The 17785-nt window shown below is 38.9% G+C and overlaps 1 protein-coding gene across 3 annotated transcripts in view; it reads left to right on the forward strand.

Annotated features, from left to right (window-relative positions):
* LOC124798284 (E3 ubiquitin-protein ligase MARCHF2-like) overlaps positions 1-14521 on the forward strand; it is a 51027-nt gene extending 36506 nt beyond the window's left edge. The window contains exon 4 of one of the 3 annotated variants that reach the window (XM_047261609.1): positions 13310-14521. In XM_047261609.1, coding sequence (XP_047117565.1) covers positions 13310-13393 — 84 coding nt within the window. In that variant the 3' untranslated portion in view covers positions 13394-14521. The remainder of the gene's footprint in view (positions 1-13309) is intronic. The other 2 variants (XM_047261608.1, XM_047261607.1) reach the window with 2 other exon arrangements.
* Positions 14522-17785: the final 3264 nt, after the last annotated feature.

Raw genomic sequence — 17785 nt, forward strand, 5'->3', positions numbered from 1 at the left:
TGTCTGATCGATTACGAAGCCATTCATACAGTATGCAGAATATCTTACTGTACACCTGAATTAATGCAGTATTAGAAAAGATACTACAAGATTTCATTAATGTGCGCACCCAGTGCAAGCTTATCATAAATGTACAGAATCAAGCAAGTACAGTGTACACATTTTTAATGCATTATTGCCAGTGACTACTACTGAATAAGTAGGGGGAAAATGAATGTCAGAGTAATGAAGGTGAACCTAATGGTACATGAACAAATAGTAGTTAACACAGCATACATAGACTTCAAACAGTGGAAAATCTAGGATAGAATGATGACAGTGTTATGAAAAGGATAGATTGCTACACACAATGTAGTGGAGATGCTGAACTGCAGAAAGGCAAAACAGGAGGACTGTTAAACAATTTGCTTTACGGCTCATATCCCTGTAGTAGACATAGATGCAAGACCTGCCCCATAAATTTCCCCACAACAACCACCTACCCCAGCCTGGTTAAAAGCATCACTTATCCCATCAAATGCAGGGCTACCTGTGAAACCACAATCTACAGGCTAAGCTGCAGCCACTGTTCTGTATTCTACTAGGGTGTGACAACCAGCAAGCTGTCTGTCCCCTTGAGTGACCACCAACAAACTATGGCCAAGAAACAGCTTCACCACCCAGTTGCTGAGCACTCGGCCCAACGAATCATCCTTCATTTCAAAGGCTGCTTCACAGCCTGTGCCATCTGGATCCTTCCTACAAACACCAGCTTTTCTGAATTGTGCAGGTGGGGTGCTCTCCCTGCAATATATTCAACTTTCCCATAACCCTCCTGGCTTCAGCCTTCATTAGTTACTGTTCTTCACCCAACTATCCTCTTCACTATTCTCATACCAGCACTACACAGCCTTCTATTCCAATGCACTCAGTCTTTTTACATCACTCCTCTTTTTCACCCGCCCCCCCATCCCCTCCAATCTGCCCTCTGTCAATCCTCCTGACTGCACCTAGTTATCCTACCCTCCCCCTACCTCATCATTGTGTGCTCCCACAAACATTTTACCATCCCCCACCCCAACCCTACTAATCCTCCCTCTCTCTGACCCAGCCTCCTCTGTATATTCCCACCATTCAGCAGCTTCTCCCATAAAATGCCCGAGCTCACAATCTGGCTTCAGCAGCCAGAGAAAATGTGTGTGTGTGTGAGAGAGAGAGAGAGAGAGAGAGAGAGAGAGAGAGAGAGAGAGAGAGAGAGACTGGTCAAAAGCTTACTTGCTTAGCAGTCTTTCTATTCTGCCTGCCTGCAACTCAGTGTCTCCCCTGTATGCTAAGCAGCAGTCTCTCCTTTCCATAATATTGTACATAAACTTCACTCAGATTAGTAATACACATTGATGGTGGCTATGCCTAGAGCACATGAAGTAAAAGAAAGCATCTGCAATCCAAGTGTACAATGAACAAATACAGTTGTACTTGACAGCAAGAAAAGATAACGTGAGATACAATGATTGTTACACAGCCCTAAAAATACTGAGCCTCCAACATCGTAGACAATTTATACATGTCTTATTCATTCAGGAACTTCAGTGCTCAGTATACTTGACCAATATACACAATGACAACATCCATTAAAACAGAGTACAGTGCCTTCCATCTAGAGCCAAATAATCAAGTTGTCTGCACTGACTGTGCATACATAGAGATGTGCACTTGTTCTTACTTGCAGCCACTGTCAAAAGTCACTGCTGCTTTTCTACTGCCACACTGGCACATATAAAGCCTCACTTCACTCAGAGGTCACCTCAGCACAGTAGTGTGCATAGCCAATGTAACTATAGTGCCAAACATAGCACATTTTTAAATTTTTTTTTCACTACAGTGCTCCTACCGGCTATTTTCTGATTCTGTAGCAAAGTTTTGCTAAACTTTTTCTCCAACTAGGGTGAATTTTTCATAAGCTTCTTGCCTTACATATTATCAATTTCCCTTTCTCGACAATAGAAAAGAAAACTAATAATGGATGTGGAATAAGAGTGCTCTTGAGAGGTGGGGTGTGAGTTGGGGCAGATGTTTCCGTTTCCTTTTACTGTGCATATCACAGCTGAGTAAATTAAAAATGTATCTTAACATAAATTTTATAGCATACTGAACAATAAGCATGGCCTAACTTATGATTCTTCAGTTTCTCCTTGCATATTTGTTGTTAAAGAGTCAACAGTTGTCCTGCTGGTCCACAGTGTCCAAAAGGCACAATATTTTGGTGTTCAGACAAGTTGCCATCGTCAAGTGTGCTGAGGGCGCATAGTGGACTTATATCCCCTCCCACTGGAAGCCATTTCCTCTGTGGTCCTCACCCAAGGGCATGTGTCAGCAGTCGCCGAGATGCTTGCGTCGGCATCTGTAGTAGTGTCAGTGTAGTTGCTTTGTCCGCACTAGTTGCCAGATTGTTGTTTGCTGAGCGTCTTCTTAAGTAGACTGTGATGGTTCCCAAGCCTTGCTATGAACATACAACAATTTTAGTGCAAACTTAGAAATACTGGGACAGTGTCATTACAGAAGTCTTTCAGCATTTACGTTTTAATGTATGTTTGCCATCTGTATTATCAGATATTTTAGCAGATACAGCACAAGCTGTAGATTGTACTTTACTTTTTATTCATTGTAGTAATATGGTGAAAGAAATTCAATTTTCAACTATTCGAGCAACCTCCTCAGAGGGAAAGTGATCATAATGCTCTGAGCCTAATCGACCAGAGTACAGTGGTAGCTAAAAATGAACTTTAATTTTATTTGGTAACTGACCATTTTAAGTAATGACACAGGCATTTATGACCTAAACTGTATTGCATCCTGAAGAAGCAGCAGCACTACCACAGATGCCACTGCAAATGTCTCTGCGATTGCTGACTTGGACCCTCAGGTGTGGATTGCGGAGGGAACGGCTTGTAGCCCTCAGCAGCTCAGCCCATCATTGCACATGATAATGGTGATATGTCTGGTTCCCAAAATATTGTGCCTGTTCGATATGTTGGACCAGCAGCACACCCGTAGACTGTTCAATCGTGGCATATTATATCAATTAAAGTCAATAAGACACACATTATCAGTCAAAGATGCTAGGTGTAGTAAGTTCAGATTTGACAAATGTAAAGGTCCTGAGTTACTGGTGGGTCAGTTCTGATGATATAAGCTTTTAGGATACATCGTAACCTAGACCTATATCACAATTTTACAGTTTTCTTGGGTAAATTTTCTGTAGAACATTTGCAAAATTGATGCCGAAAGTAGAAGGCAATCCTGGCAAAAGAAACCAACAGTTTCTACCAAAGTAATTTCAGACTTCAAGAACTTTAAAAAAGCCTATTGAGAACAATATTTGGTTTTGTTTTATAGAAGAAAGATGGACTTGTGTGCCAGCACTGCTGCAATATTTGTTGCAGTCAGACATTGCGAACTGCATTTGCAGAAACTAGACCCACAGTGTCTGCTTATTTTCTAAAATAGGATCCTTTCTTAGTATAACTTTCCAGTCTAAGTGGACAAAGTGAAGTATGAAAGAGTACCATACTCACCAAAGTTCATTATGGTCTCAAAGTGTGTGATGCAAAATATCAAAAACACACAGCTGTGAATTGGAAAGTTCTTAAATTTCCCAGTTATTTTAAAATTGCACTATATATATTTTGCTGCAGTCATAGTACAAATATAATTACAGACATCAGTCCCAAATACATTGAGAAGAATGTGCCTTTGTGTGACACTGAAAACATTGGGCCCTGACCCAAAGCTCGCAAACTATACATCTAAGAATATAGTCTTTGTAAGTATCCTTCAGACAACTCAGGTGGCAGTGATGAACCTGGTTCATGAATGGATGTGGTTCTTGTTGCTGATGAGACAGCTCAATAGAAATAGATCCAACCACATGAGGCCCACTTGGCATACTTAAAATGACAGCAGGGTCCCAGTCCACAAACATAAGTGTACATAATCATCGCATTATTACTTCATTTTTGTCCAAATAAAGGGACATCTGCTTTCATTATTAACATATGTGACAGTGTTTTTGTGTAATCTTTTCCTTTCATGCTGAATTAACTCTTCGAGTCCCAACAATATGAAAGACAATATACGAGGGCCGTTCAGAAAGTAACCTCCGGTTGATTTAAAAAAATACACCAAGTTAAATAAAAATATTTTAATATATACATCTTACAACTACATCTTTGCACTATTTTTCTACATAGTCTCCATAGCGATTGAGGCACTTATCGTATCTCTTCACAAGCTTTGAAATTCCTTCTGCATAAAAATCACCCGCTTGTGCCTGGAGCCAGCCTGTGACCGCATCTTTGAGCTCTTCGTCGTCATCAAACCGCTATGACCCGAGCGATTTCTTCAAATGCATGAAGAGGTGATAATCACTTGGCACCAGGTCTGGGCTGTAAGGTGGATGGTTGATAACGTCCCACTTGAAGGACTCAAGAAGGGCCGTTGTTCTGCAAGCAGAGTGAGGACGGGCGTTATCGTGCAAAAAAACGATACCGGAAGTCAGCATACCACGGCGTTTGTTCTGTATAGCCCGTCGTAACTTTTTTATTGTTTCACAGTACACGTCTTGATTAATGGTCGTACCACATTCCATGAATTCAACCAACAACACCCCTTTGGCATCCCAAAACACCGTTGCCATCAGTTTTCTGGCAGAAAAATCTTGCGAGGCTTTTCTTGGTTTGGTAGGCGAATTTGAATGTGCCCACATCTTTGATTGTTCTTTTGTCTCAGGGTTCACGTACTTAATCCAGGTTTCGTCACCGGTCACAATTCTGTTTAACAATGGTTCTCCTTCGTCCTCCATCTTTGAGTTTTGTGGTGGTCGGTAAGAATTTTGGGCACCCTTCATGCACAGAACTTACGGTAACCCAATCTTGCTGTCACTATCTCGTACAAGAGAGTCTTAGAAATCTGTGGAAAACCAGTAGACAACTCCGACATTGAGAAACGTCGATTTTCACGAACTTTTGCATCAACTGTCTGAACGAGTTCGTCAGTCACCAATGATGGTCTACCACTCCTCTCTTCATCATGAACGTTTTCTCGTCCACGTTTAAATAAACGTACCCATTCACGGACAACTCCTTCACTCATAACTCTTGGTCCGTACACGGCACAAAGCTCACGATGAATAGCTGCTACAGAATATCCTTTGGCTGTAAAAAACCTTATGGCAGCACGCACTTCACATTTGGCGGGGTTTTCTATTGCAGCACACATTTCAAACTGCCACAAAAACTAAACTAGCGCAGGTACGACGTTCACTCGACCACGGCTTGATGCCGACTGACCTGTTGAGTGCGTGAACTCACAGATGGCGTCGCTACTCCCCCCACAACCCGCACTGTGACCAATCGGAGGTTACTTTCTGAACCGCCCTCGTAATTTTAAAATTTTTAATGACATTAAATATTACCATAATAATAAGCAATGATTATAAGAAGAAATATGCAAAAAGTAAACTAATTTTAAGGAGGTGGTTTTAGTTTGGAGCCACTGGAATGTACAATTTTCAACCACGAGCATGTCGTGTTATATTTGAAAGCAAATTCATATTTTGCATGGACACAATCCCCATCTCGAAATTTCTGTGAGCTCATAATTCCTAAAACAACTCAAGTCTTAATAACAAGAAAAAATGGGCATAAAATTTAATAAATGTTGTGTAAGGGTCTATGGGTTGCACGCAGCCGTACGGTACGTAAGGAGTGCTCACCAGCCGACCCGTCTGGAATGCAGACAATTTGCTTGGTCAGTACATGCGTATCCAGCCGCAGTGTGAGGTGACACAGAGTACACCACTGGCCGACGTGCACGGAATTAACTAGCGTGGCCTCGGGTGCGAATATCTCTCTTTTCTTAGAGCACCATAGAGCCTTTCGATATGACCGTAATTAGGGTGTCGGACACACTGATGATGGGTGCATGTAGCGTGTGTGTTTTATAACCTGCCTTTGTCAATAAAACTGTTTAAACTTACTTCTCATGTTTGCATATTACTGTACCTCGAGGACCTACCACCTTACAAATCCTGACAAAACATTCGTGTAATCATCATCCGGGGCACAACACAAACAACCCCCTTATAGTTGTATACTGCTCCAGTGGTTTCATTTCAAAGCAACTCATAAAAACAGTAGTCAAACTCAGATTTATGTTGCAATAACTTTAGATACACTTACATATCACTGTCAGTGATCTCTGTATGGCCACTATAAAAAGTCAAACATGCCACAATCTCCTATAATTGTGTAGCACAGTTACTGCACTGACTGTTGGTTTGAATGCTGTGAGTGCTACAATGCACAACATTCCTAAAAGTATCTCGGTGTACCTTTAGATGTATTTGTCTTGCAACAACAACAGCAGCTGTTGTCGTTTCATGCTAAAGGCACTGATACTTCAAAACAAAATTAATAAACTGGCAGTTTCAGGCAAAAATCACTGGTACACGAAGTGTTAATTTTCAAGTGAATGGATCTTGCTTCGGAAAAGATGCATGCAATGTATTTGATTTAGTGTTCTACATTAATATTAGTGGTTCATGTTTTAGTAAATTCCATGATTATTTCATGTGTCAAATTACTCACACAGTATGGTTTATAGTCATCTCCATCTTGTTAAAAAAAAAAAAAAAAAAAAAAAAAAACCTATCTAAATGCAAGCTGCCACTAAACTAACACTGCAAGAATGACATCGCGGAACCACTAAAAGCTGCTGTCATCACAAGTCTTTGTGCTCAGTGCCGATTGTTGTGACCCCACAAACCTAGAGCCTACTAAAGAGGTAGACAGAAGATCTTGATTTGATCCAGCCACCTGCTTGCTGGTCTTCCCTTTGGTCTCTTGTCCTTGATATTCTCTTCCAAGATTATTTTAAAGAGTTTTCTCCATCTTATATCACAGTATGGCCAGAGAACTGGAGAATTTTGTTGTTGACATGAAGAGAGAATTGCTGGAGATATTGAGTTGTTGAGTAATGTACACATTTAGCCTTTGTTCGTTCCATTTTATGCGCAACTTTATGCACCAGCACCAAAGCTGAAATGCAGAAATGCACTAGTATGCTGCTTGTCTCAGGCCTTAAGGGTCCATGTTTTGCAACCATTAAAGAAGGCAGAAAACAGTCGTTTCAACAAGCTGCATCTTTGTGGTGTCAGTTATCAATCTGCTCTGCCAGGTCTTGGTGAGTTTCTTCATAGCCACTCAATGCAGCATGATCCATCTTCATAGCTTCTCATGTCTCAGATTGTTGATCGAAAGGAAGGTGACAGAATGCAAGATTCCTTGTTCCTTCAATCAGCCTGTGAGTTGAACCTGTGCACTTGTCAGCCAGTCATCATGAGTCTGGATTTACTGAGATTGATGACTAAGCCATGTGATAGACTAATGTCATTTACTTTTGTTAGTAGCACAGCAAGTTCATGTTTGCTGCTGGCTAAAAGCGTGGTGTCATCAGCAAACTGGAGTTTGTTAAATTTTACCACAGATTGAGATGGCTTTGGTCGAACCATCAAGATCATTCTTAATGACATGTTCTTCATAGATGTTGTACACTTTGTGGGAACAGAACACAACCCCTCTGACAACTTTTGGTACACTAAAGAAATCAGACTTGCCAGGACTTGGCTCCACAGCTGTTAAGTGATTATTGTACAGAATTCTGATCAGTGTTGTCAAATGTGATGGGACACAAACTCTGCAAGCATCTGCCACAACTTTTCCCCGATAACACAGTCAAAGGCTTTCCTGTATTCAAGGAAGCAGATGGAAGACAGGATCTCAGAGTTCTTGCAATTTTTCATTTTTCATATTTTGAGAATCTGTGCAAGAGTTCCTTTTCCTGCTACGAAACCTGGATGTCCTGAGGGTATATGATATTGAATGTATGGCTTCAAATGCTGGTTCAAGAGTCAGAGCAAAATTTTACTTGTATGGGTTGTGGGAGCAATAGTTAGTTAGTGGCGCAGTGCCTCATTCCACCTTGCTTATGTAATGGGATGAAGAGACTTCAACAAGTATTGTGACCACTTCCTATTTTCCTATCTTCATGTACACGATGAATGCAGCACACCACCACCTTCCTGCCGCATTTCTTCAATCTTCTCCTCAGACATACTGTCTTAGAGCAGAGGCTTTATAGCCCTTCAGATGTTGAATTGTTTATTTTGCTGCACAAGATTGTAGTTTCTGGTGTAAGTTGCTCAACTACTTGATGGTCCACTTTTAATTCCATAATAAAACTTTTCATACTACTGTTTCCACTTCACAACGGTGTCTTCCATGTCTCTGATAGGATTGCCATTTTCATAGTTTACCACCACCCCACAAGGATTAAATTCAGCTACTGTAAAATGTTTGTGTATTTATCAACAACCAGTTTAGGCCAACAATCTCCAAATTCTGAACATAATTACGTCAGGGTAAAGGAATGTTCCTTGACATGCAGCACATAATGAATTGCAAAAACTCTCTTGTACACACACACACACACACACACACACACACACACACACACACACACACACACAAAGGTGGTCCATTGATTGTGACCAGACCAAATATCTCATGAAATAAGCGTCAAACGAAAAAACTACAATGAATGAAACTTGTTTAGCTTGAAAGGGGAAACCAGATGGCGCTGTGGTTGGCCCGCTAGATGGTGCTGCCATAGGTCAAACGGATGTAAATCGGGTTTTTTAAAATAGGAACCCCCATTTTTATTACATATTCATGTAGTACGTAAAGAAATGTGAATGTTTTATTTGGACCACTTTTTTCGCTTTGATAGATGGCGCTGTAATAGTCACAAACACATGGCTCACAATTTTAGACAAACAGTTGGTAACAGGTAGGTTTTTAAATTAAAATACAGCATGTAGGTACGTTCGAACATTTGATTTCGGTTGTTCCAATGTGATACATGTACCTTTCTGAACTTATCATTTCTGAGAACACATGCTGTTACAGCCTGATTACCTGTAAATACCTCATCAATGCAATAAATGCTCAAAATGATATCCGTCAACCTCAATGCATTTGGCAATATGTGTAACGACATTCCTCTCAACAGCGAGTGGTTCGCCTTCCATAATGTTCGCACTTGCATTGACAATGCTCTGATGCATGTTGTCAGGGGTTGTCGGTGGATCACGATAACAAATATCCTTAAACTTTCTCCACAGAAAGACATCTGGGGACGTCAGATCTGGTGAATGTGCGGGCCATGGTATGGTGCTTGGACAACCAATCCACCTCTCATGAAATATGCTATTCAGTACCGCTTCAACCGCACGCAAGCTATGTGCCGGACATTGATCATGATGGAAGTACATCGCCATTCTGTCATGCAGTGAAACATCTTGTAGTAACATGAGTAGAATATTATGCAGGAAATCAGCATACATTGCACCATTTAGATTGCCATCGGTAGAATGGGGGCCAATTATCCTTCCTCCCATAATGCTGCACCATACATTAACTCGCCATGGTCGCTGATGTTCCACTTGTCGCAGCTATCGTGGATTTTCCATTGCCCAATAGTGCATATTATGCAGGTTTACGTTACCGCTGTTGGTGAATGATGCTTAGTCGCTAAATAGAACGCATGCAAAAAATCTGTCATCGTCCCATAATTTCTTGTGCCCAGTGGCAGAAATGTACATGATGTTCAGATTCGTTGCCATGCAAGTCCTGGTGCACAGAAATATGGTACGGGTGCATTCGATGTTGATGTAGCATTCTCAACACAGACGTTTTGGAGATTCGCGATTCCCGTACAATTTGTCTGCTACTGAAATGCGGATTAGCCGTGACAGCAGCTAAAACACCTACTTGGGCATCATCATTTGTTGCTGGTTGTGGTTGATGTTTCATGTGTGGCTGAACACTTCCTGTTTCCTTAAATAACGAAGCTATCTGGCGAACGGTCGGGACACTTGGATGATGTTGTGCAGGATACCAAGCAGCATACATATCACACGCCCGTTAGGCATTTTGATCACAATAGTCATACATCAACACGATATCGATCTTTTTCGCAATTGGCAAACAGTCCATTTTAAGGGAACCCGGAACCTAAAAATGATGAAATTTTGGGTTTTCAGTTTATTGTGAAATAAAATACTACAGATCTTCCTCTTTAAAATGACATATTAATCTTACCTGTAGCTCAACTCCAAGTATTGAAAATATTGTTTTCAATAATGTGCTGTAGTGGAGATGTCGCAACATTGAATTTCCATGGATACATGCTCATTGAAAATATCGTTTTTCAAAACTTCCAGTCTTTCCAAAGACTTTATATTATGTTGGCAACACGATTTGATAGACAATTGTTTTGTCTGCGTATTGTAGTCTTTGGATACTGTTGTTTACATTGAGCATTTGGTGGTTATTGCACAATTTGTGTTGTATTTCTATTGTGTAACTGGAACTTATCAAATATGCCTCGATTTAGTAACAGCGTTTACAAGGGGAAGAAGCCTCCTCCGAGGTACACTAGTGGAACTGTGACAATTTCTCTGACCTTGGGGAAATGATTCTGAAAATAGTGAGGTTATTCATGAAGTGAAATCTCCTCCTGTCTCTAACACAAGCAAGAAGTTGCATGGATCAACTGAAAAATACTGCAGTTTGTTGGAGAATTGTAGTGAGGATAATGTGAATGAAATAATTAACATTTCATTGCTATCAAAGTTGACTGAGAGTTCAGTACTGTGTAAGGAATGTTGCAAATTGAGTATGTCAGTAAATGTCAAGCGACACATAGGACTTACAGCAGAAATCTGTCTCCATTGTACTAGTCGTCATTACAGTGTTTCATTTTGGAACTCAGAATACATTGAAATAGGCCAAGGTGAAACTGATAGTGAGAAAAGCAAGTACTGTGGTGTAAATATTAGATGTGTTTATGCTCTAAGGTCAATCAGTAAGGGATACTCTGCTGGTCAAATGTTTTGTGGTGTAATGAATCTACCACCACCACCACCATCGAAATTCTCAAAGTATAACTTGGTTGTTGGATCCTGTGTTGAAGATATTGCCCAGGAATCCATGAAAGAAACAGCAGTGAAGGAAGAAATTCCAAATGTTCAGAATCCTCGGGACCTGACTGTCGCACTAAATGGTACGTGGCAGAAGTGCGGGCACACTTCACACAATGGGGTAATAATGGCAACAAGTGCTGATACTACAAAAGTTATAGATGTTGTAATTAAATCCAAGCACTGTAGGTGTCCTAAAAGAGTGAAGGATGAGCATGCAGAAAACTGTCGAAGGAATTAGTGGGTCTAGTGGGGCCATGGAAGTTTTCGGTGTGAAAGACATTTTCAGTCGCTCTCTTCTGTGCTACAAGGTCAGATACCTACAGTTCCTGGGTGATGGTGATTCGAAGTTGTTTGCTGCTGTATCTGAGCTGAAATCTTATGGAAATGATGTTACCATTACTAAACAGGAGTGCATAGGTCACGTTCAGAAATGTATGGGAACAAGGCTGCATCGACTGAAGACCACAATGAAAGGCCAAGTACCCAGTGATGGAAAACCTTTGGGTGGAGCTAAAAGATTGACAGACGAGGTAATCGACAGATTGCAGAGAGACTATGGACTGGCAATAAGACAAAATACTCACAGTGTTGATGCAATGGAAAAGGCTGTAATGGCACTTTACTGCCACACCTTATCGACTGACGAGGAACCTTTACATGGACTATGCCCACAGGGACCCAATTCTTGGTGCAAGTACAACAAATATCAGGGATCTGAACATGTATACAAGTGTCATCACAGTCTACCAGAAACTGTCATGAAGGCTATAAAACCAATTTTCAGAGATCTTTCTGCAACTGAACTTTTGAAGAAATGTCTCCATGGACGTACACAAAATCAAAATGAGAGTGTGAATAATGTAATTTGGACCATAATCCCAAAAAAATGTTTTTGTGGAAATTCATACTCTTCATTTTGGAGTATATGATGCCATTGCTACGTACAACAATGGTAAGATTATAAAGTGCAGTGTGCTGAAGAAGCTGGATGTGATGCCCGGAAAGTACATGGTGAGTGCAATGATGTTGATAGACAATGAGAAGAAATGGGATGCTGAAAGGAAAGAAAAGGAGTGTGAGAGGCAAGCCAGACAAAGAAGGAAAGGTGTGAAAAGAAGGCTAGATGGGGAGATGTCAAGTGACAGTGAAATCCCCTCTTATGGTGCTGGACTCCACTAAAATGTTAGTGAAACTTTGAAACTCGTTTTCCACAAGTCCACTTTTTTGCCATATAAGGAACATTTTCTGCTAAACTATTAGAGATAGAGACTTAAATTTTCAAGGAATGTAAACAGTGCCAATATACACCTTGTATCATAGCCTTTTTGTGATACATAATTGATAACAGATTTTATTTCAAAGATACTATGCCAAAAAATGTCAATTATTTTCAGTAACAAAATAATTAATATCTTCCCAAAAAACACCAATAAATTAAAATCCATATGGTACATGGTATTAAATATATGTAATATTATACTGTAACAGTTTCATCATTCTGGTGTTAATAGTTCACAAGAAAATGTTCCTTACATTTAACATTGGAGGTATAGGACGTTCCAGGTCCCCTTAACACAGGTAATGTATCACGAAGCAAATACCGTCCACACTGGCGGAATGTTAAGTGATACCACATACTTACATGTTTGTGACTATTACAGCGCCATCTATCACAAAGCGAAAAAAGTGGTCCAACTAAAACATTCGTATTTCTTTGCGTACTACACGAATATGTAATAAAAAATGGGGCTTCCTATTTTAAAAACGCAGTTGATATCCGTTTGACCTATGGCAGTGCCATCTAGCGGGCCAACCATAGCGCCATCTGGTTTTCCCCTTTAAGCTAGACTAGTTTCGTTCTTTGTTTGATGCGTATTTCGTGAGATATTTGGCCTGGTCACTATCAATGGACACACTGTGTGTGTGTGTGTGTGTGTGTGTGTGTGTGTGTGTGTGTGTGTGTGTGAGATATTTGGCCCGGTCACTATCAATGGACACACTGTGCGTGCGTGCGTGCGCGCGCACATGTTGACATTCCATTAAACTATTCTGCATATAGGACACCAAAGGCACATAGTAAACTCTGTGTATATTCATTTCAAAATGTATGTAGTTAGATAAATGTATTTAAATGCACAGAAGTAGTAATAAAATGTTCACATTTTTTGTACCATAAGTAGGAATTATGAAGGGAATCCTGACGTCATTATTGCTTTTGATTTCCAGGTATCATTGGAAGCTGCTGAAGGAATGGCAGAGGAAGTATCAAACAGTTCATGTTTTGTTAACTGGAAAGAAAACTCTCACTGAATGTATTGAAAAGCAACATGCACCAGCAAACAGAAATGCTACTCATCATGAAGATATTGAAATGAGTGTCTTTGTATGATGGATACTCTTTTGTAATGTTATTTATTTTCTGCTGCTCTATATTTTTAAATATGTATATTTTTAATTATGTATATGGAAGTTACTAATGTAATGTAATGTTGGAGGGTGGCAGATTGTTTCAAATAGTGACATCAGGGATCCAAGAGATGTAAGAGCTCCTAAGGCAGCCATTGCGTATTGTTAAACTGAGCTCCAGTGCTTCTAATATTCTGTGCCTTGTGTTACACGGTTAACGATTTTATACATTAATATACATGTTATATTTTATGAAGTGCCTTGGCTGTTGGTATAAACAACAGCAGATCACAGTTGTGTGTTATTATAGGTGATGTCTGTTTTTAGACTGATAAATGTAAGTGAAAAAACCAGTATTAATGACAGCTTTAGAAGGTGTAAACAACTATTTTGACTCTATTTCTTTAACTTTCTAATCAGTAATTTTAGTGCCTTTTTATGTCATTCCTGTCTTATGTAAGTATTATTACCAATGTTGAAGTACAAAATGTTATAAATGTCACTTACCTTCTCTAAAAAGTACTAAAAATATGAACAGCCAGGAATTTTCAGAGTTACGATAAGAGCACAAAGAAGTGTAACAGTATTGCATGCAAATACTGTAATAATATTCACCCACATTATTTTTAGTGTTTCATCATGTTGTGATAAATGTACACTAATTTTTTTTTGTAAATCTTTGAAAGAATAGTGATTTTATGAACTATGTTGTATATTTTTTTGTTGTGTATCAGCTTCAAACCTGCATTCTGTGTTGAGTGAGCGAGAATTCCCTTTGTTTCCATTTTCAGGGAATTTTTAGTCTTGTATTTCTGGAAGTTTGTGGTGCGGCAGCTGCTGCTGCTGCTTGTTGCTTCACTTTATAAACTACATGACATAATCACTAATAAATGAAAAAGTCCATGTCTGAAACTGTGAGAAGAGTGCCTGATCTTATGTTAATGCCTCTTCCATGCATTCTTTCCTGAATCTGAAGGAAAGGACATGAAATTGTTACTCATGCTGGTGTAGTGTGGCAGTGGGAGTGGAGTACAATCTTTGATACTGGGATACGCGAAATTCCTCTCGTAGTAGTAGTAGTAGTAGTAGTAGTAGTAACAGAAAAGTTCTCATGTTGTGTCACTGGACCTGTACCTGGACTGTCAGTGCATGTTTTTGTAGTTCACTATTACATCTCTGTATATGAGGCAATGCCCTGACTGGTTCATCATCCAGTCCAAAATTGCGAAGGATAGAAACAGGAAGTTTTGGAGAGGGTGTGGCTCTTATACTGTAGGCACCCTTTGGAAAGGGATTATCCAAAATTCCACTCCTAAGGGAGTGAAATAGGGGATGAAAGGCTTTTTGAAAGTGTCACTATTAAGGGAATTTTGAAGCTAGAACAACGAAAATTGTTATTCGGTTTCTTGATTAGAAAATAAAAAATAAGTGTTTCAGCATTTTTGGAAATTCAAGCACTAATGTGGTAAAATTAAGGGTGACAGTTTTCTTCGAAAGTAATCACTAAAATACTTCTAAAGATTTTTAAGGCTACATCTGACAATTGGTATTTGGTTAGAAATAAAAAATAAATGTTCCTGGAAAGTCAACCCCTAAGGGAGTGCAACAGGGGATGAAAATTTTTAAGAAAATATTTTGTTACATTAAAAGATTTTTAAAGATAAAATTATGAAAATAGGCTTTTCACGTCTTGGTTGGATATGAAGAGATATTTGTTACAGGATGAAAGGTTGCTAAGGAAATATCTCCACAAGAATGCAAAAGGTACAATTAACAAAATCTTTGGACTCCAGCTACCAGAATCGCTTCTTCGTCAGAAGTACATTCAGAAAAGACCAAGTTTATAAGGCCTTAATTATCACGAAAAGCTTAGGTGTTGCAATTTGTGACCAATGTAAAAAGTTGATTAAATAAAAACAAAAAAGGCTCTGCAGTCAATAGTCTATGTGAGCGAAGCAGCAGGCTGTTGCCCATTACACTTGCAACACAGATAAACTCTTAATTACAAAACTTCATTTCTCTACACTTTTTCAAAGTCGTGGAATAGAACAGGTATACGGGGGCTTTTCTGAAGGGTACTACATACAAGTAGGTATTTTGACTCCTGAAATTTGCCATTTTTGGCATTGCAACACAAAGTGTGTGGCTAGACATTGCTGCAACAGCTTTTTATGCCCACTAATCTTACCCATTTCTGCTTAATCTTGCCATGCAAATTTTCCAGTAAAACTCTGTAAAAAGAAAGTCTTGGTTGTGATTTGTATGTTTTTACAAACAGCCAGCCTCATATTCTCCACTGATAAAATTATTTCACTTTTTATATGCACTTATACCTCCGCCACGGTTATGAGTGGAGTTAAACTTTATAATCATAGTGGTTTCACATTGTCTGCAGTTTCATAAAATCGGTGTACTTCAGGAACACTTCACAATGATTTTAAACATGTTAGCAATTAGTTAATTTCAAGGTATAGTCGGAAGCAACCAATGTTCTTTTAAGTAATGGTTACTTTCTTCCTGCTGATGCTGATATGTTAAAAAGAAAGAGAAAAGCTGTGTTCTGTAAGTAGCCTAATCACACATTCAGACAAAAATTTTAATTTGTGTCGTGTGAAAATTTGGAGATTGTTGTTATATTCATTGGAGTTACTGTCTCCATGCAGGGAAAAATTTTAATGTTGATAAAATTTGTTAGTGGCGAGGAACTTGTTTCAGAGCACCTTATATTTTAAAAGCTGTATTCCTAGAACCGTAACATGCCTATTACATAATGAAGTTGATGACCTTCATATTATAATTCAGTTCCTCTAATTCTAGTTTTCAAATCCCATTTCTCGGATCATTTTTTGTCTGGAGACAAAAAAATTACTACCCATTATGCACTTACCATCTTTGTATATAGAATTTCATTCAAGATTGTATTTACCCATTCATATAAAACCTAGAATTTGATAAGTCTTCATTTATCATTCTTTGAATTTTGCAAATCTTTTCTTCAGAAGAAACTTGGAATAGGTATCAGGCACATGCGAAACATGCCACATTTGTACAGGTACTTCAGATTCCCTGTACTGTATGTATGTGGTACTCCACAGCCACCTACATTTGTCAAAAAGAATACATGACAACTGGGAAGTTGCAGTATGACTGACTATTACATGTAATGTAGCAGCTACTGTCCTAGTACCCATTAAAAGGTGGATGTACATAAATTTATTCAGTGGTTAGTTTTGATGTATTATCATTTGGTGGTATATACTTGAGATCGGCTGGCTAAACTATGATAAACCATAGTCATCATGTGTCACAAATGATTAAACATTGTGACCTTTGTGTATGTACCTGCATAAATACTACTAATGTTTAATGATTCATTGCACATAACAAATGCTCCCCATTATTATTCAATATGCCTCAATTATGTTTAACCATGTGGTGGCGGCAGCAGTGAAACTAACAGTTGTATAAAGTTGTCATATTGGACTTTACAAGCAGACATGTCTTACTTTTTAAAAAACATTTTCAATTTGATTTATACTTAAAAAACCGGATGTTTTTAGTGCTTTGTTCTGTCATCACTATCCCCCTGAAAAAAGTACTCATCCTTCCATCACTTGATACAAAACACTATTAACAACATACTTTATTTACTGCGTGGCAAGTATTGTGACATACAAGTTGTTATTCCAGAGAAGAGTGTAGATTACATTAGATTAGATTAATACTAGTTCCATGGATCATGAATACGATATTTCGTAATGATGTAGAACGAGTCAAATTTTCCAATACATGACATAATTAAGTTAATTTAACAACATACTTTTATCTAAAAAAAACAGATGATGTGACTTACCGAACGAAAGTGCTGGCTGGTCGATAGACACACAAACAAATGTCTGCTTGTGTCTGTGTATGTGCGGATGGATATGTGTGTGTGTGCGTGCGCGCGAGAGTCTATATCCCTTCTTTCCCCCTAAGGTAAGTCTTTCCACTCCCGGGATTGGAATGACTCCTTACCCTCTCCCTTAAAACCCACATCCTTTCGTCTTTCCCTCTCCTTCCCTTTTTCCTGATGAGGCAACAGTTAGTTGCGAAAGCTTGAATTTCGTGTGTATGTTTGTGTTTGTTTGTGTGTCTATGACCTTCCAGCACTTTCGTTCGGTAAGTCACATCATCTGTGTTTTTAGATATATTTTTCCCACGTGGATTGTTTCCCTCTATTATATTCATAACATACTTAAGTTAATATAACAACTTTTTATTTTTTTGTTTTTTTATTTTATCTTTTTTAAATTT

This window comes from Schistocerca piceifrons, chromosome 5 (genome assembly GCF_021461385.2).
Source record: "Schistocerca piceifrons isolate TAMUIC-IGC-003096 chromosome 5, iqSchPice1.1, whole genome shotgun sequence".
NCBI lineage: Eukaryota > Metazoa > Arthropoda > Insecta > Orthoptera > Acrididae > Schistocerca > Schistocerca piceifrons.